Source organism: Ciconia boyciana, chromosome 10 (assembly GCF_034638445.1).
Source record: "Ciconia boyciana chromosome 10, ASM3463844v1, whole genome shotgun sequence".
In the NCBI taxonomy this organism is placed as follows: domain Eukaryota; kingdom Metazoa; phylum Chordata; class Aves; order Ciconiiformes; family Ciconiidae; genus Ciconia; species Ciconia boyciana.
This window is the reverse complement of record NC_132943.1, coordinates 3,129,811-3,140,122: the sequence shown is the minus strand read 5'-3', so window position 1 is coordinate 3,140,122 and position 10,312 is coordinate 3,129,811. Positions and strand designations below refer to the sequence as shown.

At 45.9% G+C, this 10,312-nt stretch overlaps 1 protein-coding gene across 2 annotated transcripts in view; it reads left to right on the top strand.

The window, feature by feature from the left end:
• KIF5C (kinesin family member 5C) overlaps positions 1 to 10,312 on the top strand; it is an 89,518-nt gene continuing 79,206 nt past the window's right edge. The window contains exon 1 of one of the 2 annotated variants that reach the window (XM_072874785.1): positions 1 to 232. In XM_072874785.1, the coding sequence (XP_072730886.1) occupies positions 107 to 232 (126 nt within the window). In that variant the 5' untranslated portion in view covers positions 1 to 106. The remainder of the gene's footprint in view (positions 233 to 10,312) is intronic. The other variant, XM_072874784.1, reaches the window with a different exon arrangement.

Genomic DNA, 10,312 nt, shown 5'->3' with positions numbered 1-10,312 from the left:
CCCCGCCCCGCCCCGCCCCGCCCCGCCCGGTCGGCGGCAGCAGGGCGTCTGCGGCACCTGCCCGGCGGAGCGCTCGCTCCCTGCGGCCGGCGCCCGCCCCGCCGAGATGGCGGATCCCGCCGAGTGCAGCATCAAAGTGATGTGCCGGTTCCGGCCCCTCAACGAGGCGGAGATCCTCCGGGGGGACAAATTCATCCCCAAATTCAAGGGCGAGGAGACGGTGGTCATCGGGGTGAGTCTGCCGCATCCCTCTCCTGCCTGCGCGGTGCCGTGACGGGGCGAGCATCCCTCCCCGCGGCGAGCATCCCTCCCCGCGGTCCCGCAGCAGCCGCCCCCCCCCGCCACCGCCGGCGGGCCCCGCGCCCATTGTTCCCGCTGCGGCGGAGCGAGGGAGGGGCGGCGGCGGCGGCGCCCCCCGCGGGGCCCGCTCCCCTCCGGCGGGGCCGGGCCCCCCCCCACGGCGGGCGAGGGGCTCTGGGCTCTCCCCGGGGGTCGCCGGCCGGGCCCGGGGAGGGGTGGGGGCGCGGGGGCGGCCGGCGCTGCCGGCGCTGATGTCATGCCGGTGACTGGGCATGCTCGCCGGCGCTCCGCGGGGGCGGCCGTCCGCGCCTCCGCCGCGCCCCTGCGGCAGCCGCGGGGGAGAAAGTTTTCCCGGTGCGCGGGGGGCTGCGGCGGGATCCCCGTCGGCGAGGCTGCGGGAGCGCTCCGCACCCGGGGCCGCGCAGCATCCTCCGCACCGCGCAGCATCCCGCGCGGGCGCGGAGCCCGGCGAGGCGAGACAAAGCCGAGCCGGCTCCGAAACGCCGGGCTGCTCCCCGGGGCGAACGGTGCCCGGGCGCGCCGCGGCCCAGGGCGGGTTGTTGCGCTGTGCCTGTCCCGCGGGGCTGCTGGAGGGCTGCTGGGGGTGGCTGGGGGCTCCTGGGGGACTGCTGAGGGTGGCCGGGCAGCGCTGGCAGGAGGTGCCGGGGCTGGCGGGTCCCTGCAGAACAACCGGGGGACTGCATAAGCATCATTAGTTAAAATGACCCGGGCGAGGTGGAGTTTTTTCTTCTCCTTAAAAAAAATCAGTTTAAACATCGAGTAACTACCCGCTTGCAGCAATGACGTATCTAAACTCTGCCTTTTCCCCACGCTTCGTAGGGGGTGGGCTGTTGGCAATAGCAAAGGCTTTAAATTGAACAAAGCGTGCGCGTATCTGGGCCCTCCGTGGTTGGGGATGTGGCTCCTTTGCCGAGTGTTTAACATGGCGCAGCGCGTTCATCAGCCCTGCACAGGAAAGTGCCTTTGCTTTTCCTTCTCCCAGCTGGAGCGTTCCCAAGCGGGTGTCTCGGTTGGGGTTGCGTTCAGGAGTCAGCCGGAGCTGGTTTGGGTGGGTGTACGTAGACAAGACCAGGCGCTGTAACTTGGGTTGTATTCTTGGTTCACTGTCTAACCAGCCCACGTCTTCGGTGCTTTGTTTTATATATTGGTCCACTGTGGTTAAACCTATAACACGATCCACACTGTGCTATGATAAAGAGATCTTAAAACTACTTGTTAATACAAACAACGAGCAATCACTTGTATGATTTGTTAAGATTCTTATTAAAACCTTGAGTTTATTAGAAACTTTTTTCATAAAAGTTGCAAAACAGCTACGCGAGGAAAAAACTAGTCAATTCTGGGCATAAGTGGCTAACTTGTTTTTCTTAATTTGTTTTTATTAAATGTTTTCTGTGTTAGCCAAATTACTTTTCTTTATTTGAAGGTTAAAGTCGTAACACCCACGACAGTCTGTTGACAATAGAACAATCAAATGGGTTATCAATCTCAGTCAGCAATGGAGGGCTGTCTTTGGTCAACAGCTATCTGGAACGCAAGCGTAACTGTAGCACAGTCATCGGGATGTTTAAGAAACAAATGTCAGCAAATTCCCCTCCTCCCTCTTAAAGAAATAAACCCTCAGACATGTTAAAGGTAGATTAAAATACATCTGCTGTAAATCCCTTAACAATGCTATCTTTTTAAGAGGAGCAGAACTTAGAATCCTTTTTTCCCACCTAAGTGAAGGTGCAAGTCTATAATGCACCTTGATCTATAAAGTATCTCTTGTCTGGGAAAACAGTAACTATGATGCTTCGAAAAGGGTATTTCTGTCTTGCAGACAGGAGATAATTCCTTTCGTAAAGGTAAAAAGGAAAAATAACAGCAACTGTCAATTTCCTATCATGGAAGTTTAAACAAATAGTTGGAGAGAAACAAGAAAAATACACCGATTTATTTATATAAATACATATAAATAAATATTTTTATATGTATATTCCATTTGGCAGGATCATTCAGGGGGATTATTTGCCATCTTGAAAATCTAGCCAAAAGCTTAGAGTGTGCCTTTCCTTTCCCTTCACAGGGCAAAGTACAGGTCTCTTTTAGGTGCACGTTTTTGTCGTCATAACTAATGCAATATGTCCTCAAATACAGCTGCTTTTTTTCAAAGAGAAGCCATCTGCCTGGGGTTCCGTGGGGATATTTGTAGTTTTGTAAGTGTAAATGAACATGAAAATCTTTCCATATTCTTTGTCTTCTTTATTCGCGGTACTGAGCTTGCTGAGCTGTGGTGTAACTCGACCTACAGTGGATGCCACTGCAGTGGGGCAGTGAAAGCAGCACCGTTTGTTATTATTTACTGGTTTAGAGAGACTGCTTAGCTCCAACAAATAACGCCTGGCAGGGGACAGGGATCCTAATTCTGGTGGAAGATGCTACCAGAGTAGACTTCCTTCTAGAAAAGCAGGATTTTAGTCTCCAAAAGCTCTTAGAAACATTACATAAAGCAAAAATAAACCAGAACCAAACACTTTTTTTTTTGATGTTTTACTATAGCAGTTGAAAAACACTGCAATGCAGCTTTTATTTTTGTTCCATAAAATATTGGAAAGAAAGGGGTTCTGTTAAAATTTAAAAAAACAAACAACACCCCCTCCCCCCGAGGAATTCTGTCGTCATGTCAGAAAAAGTAAAATATGAATGATTTAAAGGAAATGTCTGTTTTTTCTGTCTAGTAAGTCTGAATAAATTTACTTCTCCTTCCCAACAAACAATTGTGGGGAAAATGTTTTCTTTCTGAACCTCCCACTATCGCCTCCCATTATACTTCTCTAGCCTCTTGAGCAGATTTTTCAACAAAAATTAAAGATCGCGACTCGGTTTCTTGAAAACCAACAGCAGTGAAGGAAGTTTAACAACTTAGGCTTGAGTTTCCTCATGCCATGAATAAAGCTGTATCTCTACAGTGCCTGTGGTTGTGTGGTTCAGAGCTCTTTGTCAGGGAAGTCCTAGGGCAATGTTCTCACTCCATTCAAACCAGTTAAACCCCTCGGAGTTGGGATTTGACCCACTGTCTTATATTCTGGCTTCTTCCATCCATCTTCATGCACTTTGCACGTGCAACGCAGTGAAGTATGGAAGATTAAAATGTCTTGCCTTACATTTTCCTTTGGTTAAAACAGAGAAAACCCAGTGTATTTTGATTCTACTTTAAAGTTTAAAATATAAAAGCCTTTTCAATGTATCTCATCTTTAACCATGGCAGGAAAAGGCGACAGTGGTAAATCCATCGCTTTCTTTTGCGGTTAGCTACCCAACAGTCTCAACAGACTGCAGTTTCATTTTATGTTTCTGCTCCTCTGCAACCTCAAGGTGACTCTCTGATTGATTGTGTTGGCTGCCATACCTAAAAATGTATTTTTCTAGCTGGCTTGCTTCTTACGGTCTTGTTGGAGAGCGTGGAGCTGTTTGCTGTAGTAAGCAAGTGAGGCAGTCTTCTGGCCTGTGGTTTCTTCATGCTTCCCCCGTTCCTCCGACTGCTTTTATTCCTGAGCATCTGCAAAGGAAGGATGCAGAGAGGCTCGGCACCTGGTGGGATGCTCTCCCTGGGGATACTTTTCCGGTTTAGGTTTATGGGGGAGAGCACTTAGCCCTTTTCCCCCTCCCCTGTTGTAAACAATAGAGGAATTTACTTGTGAAGGAATATTTTCACCTCCTTTCTCTGTTAGGACTAGAATGACCGCTTCCTTTTTTAGTGCAAGGCTGATCTGAAACTGATTTTTCAGTTTAGAAAGGAGAATGTCCAAAACGAATCTTTCTAGCCAGCTCGGAAACCTCATGTTAATATTACCAGAAAGAGGATAAAAGACTCTTCATTCTGTTTGTCAGCTGCTTTTTGAGCTGCAGCGGGAGGGCATGTGTAAAGCCCGGCTTAGCAGGAGCTGCTGAGCACTGCAGTTCTCCGCTGCGCGCTCGGTGTCAGGCGGGCAGCGCAGAGCCTTCCTCAGCCCCTCGCTGCCTGCGCTGGGGGGCTTTAGCCTAACTCTCTGCCAGCTCCCACAGCAAACTGCCTGTGGGAAAACCAGCGGAGAGCTACGGGGTAAACGGGAGGGTCCCCGCAGGATCGTGCTTTACTCACGTGGGGGAAAATTCTGTTATTTCAGCTGCGAAACATTCCACGTAATTAACTATTGTGCCTAAAACCAAACAAAAAATATCATCACCTGATACTCTGCTGCTGTGCGATGGTCATTGCTGTTTTGCAGTGCCATATTCCATGAAGTAAAAGAAAACAAAAATTGACAGCCGATTCCTTTGCAGCGGGTGGGGTGGAAACTGAGTAGGGCTGTGGGGTTTTTTTGATACTTTCTGCTATAAGTACTGCTTGGAGTGTTGCCTTGCGGAGAGATTCTCGCTTATTTCCATCCCTAGAATATCTGGGGATGTTTCACCTTTTATTTAATGTACGCGAGTAAAGTCAGTGGAGTTTGTACTAATGAAAATAAGTCATGTTCTTAAGTACCTCCTGTACAGAGATCTCTGTAGGCTGCTAAGCAGTTGTCACTCTGTGGTTAAGACAGGCCCACAAAAAAACCCCTGGGATAGTAGATAAATGACTAGTTAAAAAAAAAAAAAAAGGAAGAAAAATCCACCCTGTGCTGCATGGCTTTTTTCATGGGGTGTGGTACATTGTGCTTCTAACAAAAGCCAAGCATCCACCTCTACCTCAAAATGCACAGCAGTTCTGCTTACGGAGGGTTTGTTCATGACGTATCTATAAATACCTCTTATAAAAAGCTCATACCGGTTTGATGTAGGATGTGAAGTGAGATGGGACTTCTGTCTTGGTGTAAAATACGTCAGTGGATACACAGCCTGCCATTTTCCTAGCAGAAGGCTTAATCTGAGAACCTAATGCTTGCTTTGTCTCCCAGCATCTTTGGTGTGTTTTCCAGCTCTGATCGACTCTTCTTTTCCGGTGTAGACTGAGCAAGTTTTGTATGAAAGCTTTTGTGAAGGACTGTCGTGAGATACAAGTAGCTGGCGTGGCTAAGCATGACATTTGAATGGAATCGATGGTATCTGAAGACACCAAGAGCTGACAAATACCTTTGTGGGAGCTGTTTCTTTCAAAAGTGTTGCTAATCCTCCTACACCCTAAGATTTTCCGGTACCCTGACATAAGCTGCAAATGTCCCTAACCCGCTGCATGTTCCTGTTTTGTGGATGAGATGAGCCGTGATGTCCTGTGCTCGTTCCCCTGTGGCTTTGGGCTATGTTGCTTTCAGGTCAGACTATTTCCAGAGCAGCAGCAGCACAAGACTGACAGATCTGGCGCTTGCTTTTTTTGGGTGATTTCTCTCAGTAGCTTAAGCCAATAGGTATCTCGGGAAGAAGTGGAAGCCTGTAGATCATAGCACATTGCTGTTCATTTGGGAAAGAACAAATACAAGATGATTCCACTGGGTCTGGATGGCTTTTCTGTGCCTTGTAGAAGAAATGATTTCTTTTACTGAAGAACTGCTGTGGTAGCCATTCAGGGAGCTGCTTGATTTTTAAAGAGAGTAGTTGTTTTCCTAAGGCATACTGCTGTGCTTCGCACTTATTTTCAGAAGCTTGTGTAGAAGGTTAAAATCACGGGACAGGTGAGATGACTGGTAGAGTAGTTTTTTGGGTCTGTTTTTACAGTGTGTTGGCTAAAGAATGAAACTGTTCTGGAGCTAATAGGAAATACAATACATTTATCTCTTGACACAGCGATACTTCCATAAAGCACCGAAGCAAATGTAATGTACAATAGTACTTACTCTCCCGTAATGTAAGTCAGTGGAAAAAATCTGTCTTGATAAGGGCTTCCAAAAAAGTCTTTGAGCTTTTCCAAACCCCAGACATTCTCCTTCTCCACCACCAGCCTTTGCATCTGTCCAGTCCCATAACCTGGGCTGGGTCGGTACGGGACGGGGAGACAGCTTTCCTAAGGAAACGCTGGGTTTGCATGGCAATGGAGCACGTGTAGAGCTTTGAAACATGGCACGGGGCAGAGCGTGGCATCGTTTAGAGGGCAGCGAGGGGCTGCATGAGCAACACCCTCATGCCTGCCCGAGCCCCGTGGGTAGCGATGCTCTGGGGGCTTCCCCCAGGCTGCACCGCAGGAGTAGGGGATGAGCAGCAGCTGATTCAGCTCCCGGGACTCTGCTGGCACCAAACCAGTTTTCTAAGATGCTCCCTAGACAGAGATACTTTCCTCCCAGTTAAGGTTCGAAGCAAAATCCTCAGCTTGTTAAATGCTGCTTGGCACATTCTTGCTAGATTTAAGCACAGATAATCACTTCTGCGGGGACAGTGTGGTTTGGGGGTTTCTATTTGTTTCTTTTCTGAATCCTCTGCTGTTTCTCTTCTGGATGGGATATTCTTTCAAGCCTGTCTCTAAGTGCTGAACTGGGGGAAATTATTCAACACGGATCAATGGGTACTCCTTGGATGAAGTTGTATGTGCTTTTCTGTTTTCTAAAAATGTAGTGAGAAATAAGGTGTGAAAATAGCTTCTATTTATTGGTGGTGGTGCTAGAAGGATGATTTACTCAAAATACAAACCTTATTATTTTTTCACCAGAGCAATTTCCCTTTTGTGTTTCCTCAGGGCATTGAAGGCTTTTAAAAATCTTTTTCTAATCCCATTTGGATATCTTTCTCTAAAAATATCTTCATCCTGCATACCTATCCTGTCAGAAACATGGATTCCTACTTAAGGCTTTGAAACTTAAAATATAGCTGATATATTTCAAACAACCGGAAAATGTAGTCTCATGCCACTCTCAACGTTGCTTTTTTCCTCCGGTAGCTCCTGCAGAATGCCTTTGGTTTAGACCAGTTTAGACCATTCAGCATCTGTACTCGCGTACCTCCTTCCAGCTTGTTGCGGTCTTTGTTTCCTTCCCCTGAGATGCAGTAGTTAGTCACTCGTGTTTGGATTCATTTTTGCAAATGGCTGTTCAGTCTGGTACAGTCAGATTTATCGGTATTTGGGGAAGTCTGGGAGTATTTTTTTTTTCTGCATCGTTGGAGATGATTTCTCCTGAAGCTTCTTGCCCTAAACGAAGGCTTAACGTGCAGTGAGGAAGCTGTTAGGGAGCGATGTACTTACATCTCCACATATTGTTTCAATGTTTCAAACTGTGCCAGAAGAATAAAAGACCTTACAAAAGATAAAATGAAGGATGAGATGCCACTTATAAGTCTTTAATATTAATATGCTTTTCTCTGTAGTAGTTTTTTGCAGATTGGGGTGGGGGAGGGATGCTTCCGTAAAAACAGGTACTTAGGAGGGGAGATTATTTAATTTAGTTTTTCTTGACAGTTTTTAACTGGGCTGCTGACACCCTTGGTGTTACCTTTGTGCCCTTCCTGTTATCATTAAAATGACTCACCTTAGGATTTGTTTTCTTCCAGCCTTACTGGTTCTGAAATGCCTAATGTGTCTCCAGGCACCAACACACATTTCTAACTCTGGAACCAGCATATCAGAGCAAGTTGCAGAGCTGCAACACCTGCAGATCTCACAACTGTGTTTTCTTAAAGGTGGGCTTTTCCTTCCGCTGAGGACACTGTTAAATGGAAGTTAAATATCTTGTGTCATCAGTATTTGTCTGTTCTTTTGTTTGAAGGCTTCAGCGTGCAGAAATTGAGCTGCGTTGTTCATTGGCAATACGGTATGCTTAGGGAGAAGGGGAGTTGTGGACATGTGTTGAAAAGGGGGCAGTGGCATAGGAGAAACAAATGAATGGGGTGACCCGCTCTCTGCTTGGAAAAGAAACACCCGTAATCCAGTTTCCACCTATTAGCTTCCGTGGCTTGTGACGGCCTGGTTGCTGATGCATTTCTTGTTAAATTCTGGCTGGTTTAGTTGAATACAAAAGGGCATTTGGAATTTGGCATGAATGTTTTCATCAAAAGATCTCTTCTACACGAGGGGATTTATTTGCGGTTTGGGGTTTTTTTCTTTTTTTGTCTTGACATAGACAGCAGTCCTGTGCACAGGATGTTTTGTGTCTGTTTTTGTTGGGTGCCTTTGAGCTTGACGTGTTTTGTCTTAATGTAGTCCAACAAGACCAAGCACAATTACCTACCAACCAGTTTCAGACCCTTTACTTTCCCTCTTTTGTTTGCTCTTGTGTTGCTGCAGCCTTTTACAACTCGGAGGTCATGTCAAGGTAAGACTCATTCTGAAAAGTTATTTACCAAGATACTCAGATGACTTAAAAAAACCTGTATCTGCATGGGAACGAGTCTTGGCTCAGGGTCTGCTCCCAATTCTCTGTGTTGTTGAGAACCAGGATGCTGCAGGGTGAGGCAGCAGAGCTCTGCTTTGGCAGTGGGCAGAAAAATGAAGGGACACTGGATCCACGTCGCTTGAGACAACAGGGTGTGCAATACGGGGTAATCTACGCTTCGGCTGACGCTGCGGGTGTAGAAGCAGAAACGGGTTTTAGAGTTGCTCAGTAATTGCTTGACACTTTTGCCTTGACTGCGGTGTTGCCAATGTTTGTTTTTCCCGCTCCACTGGGAAGGTGCACATTGGATAATGGTGCTTGTCTGTGTGATGGCTTTGTGAACTGGGAAAATACCTTTATTCAATTTTATTGGATTTTGGAGTGTGAAAATATTGCATACTTCAAAACAAAACCAACACAACAGCAAAAAAACCTTTACCTTAAAATAGCCAAAATGGGATCCTTCAGAATCTTAAAGGTGTGGTATTGCTGATGGATTCCTGGTTTTATTCATCTACTGGAAAGAGCCAAGCTGTTTCTATATATTTATGGCCTCTTTGGTTCTTGACTTTTTATGGGATGTCCTGGAAATGCATGTGATTGTTATCAGCTTCCCATTATAATATCAATAATTGGTCCCATGACAGCTTCAGAAAATGCTTATTTTCAAATTATGAGATAGAGCGTAATTGAAACCAAGAATGTTGGATTTTTTCCCCATGAGAAATGAGTATTCAGAGATAAGAACTTAAATATTTAATAGTAGTCCTCTTAGATGTCTTTGCTAAAAGTGATTCATTTTTTCAGTGCTTCACTCTCTGCTAAAAGAAGTCTTACTCCGCTACCTAGTCTTACTCCTTACTCCTATCCTATAATGATGGATAGGAGATGCTCTTGGCTGGTGTAAGAGATTCTCTTCTGGGTCAGGGAGCAGTAGGATTCTGGAAAAACTGTGGTTGTTTTGAAGCTGCTGTTAAACATTTCTGTTGCGTGAGGAGGATGTGATACGTACTGAAAGACACGTTTTCTTATATGTCAAATGGCCCAAGGGCTTGCAATAACTTTTGCTGTACTCCTGAACAAAATATTCCTGAATTTACTTGGATATCGTTGCTATGATAGAGTCTTTTCTGTTTCATTGTCCTTGTGGCAGCCTGTGAGGTAGGGAAGGCCTCTTATTTTGGGGGGTGAAAGTTGACTTTTAAAGTCACATTGGGAATCTGCAGGGAAGTTGAGTCTCTGATACACAAGCATCAATCTGATGGCTAAATTATTCCCTCACTTAGCAAAGGATGTGCAGGAGACCATTATCTGAATTGGGGTAACTGGGTTAGTGAATATTTTTAGCAAAGCTGTTAACAGAAGTCGGATTTTTCTGCAGTTGTAATCTCTTTTCTTGACTGTACAGTTCTCCTGAATTGCTCGCATCTCTCTATTTAGGCCAACAGTGAGATGTGGATAATGCTGCAACTTCTTGCAGAGCTTTGAGATTTTATATTGTTCACTTAGTAATAATCTGTTCCAAAAATCTACTAAGGAAAGTCATCTGGCTTTCTTTTAATACCTTGCTCTGTAGTACAAACAGCTCAGCAGCTGTACTTGCAGGCACTAGAGCCTAGTGAGGGAAGCACAGAATGCAGTTGGAGGGTGTATGTATCTATGTGTGTATCTGTATGTATACTGGACTAGCTCATAACACGCCGTGATGTTCCATCAAGAGGTGCTTGTGGCTAATT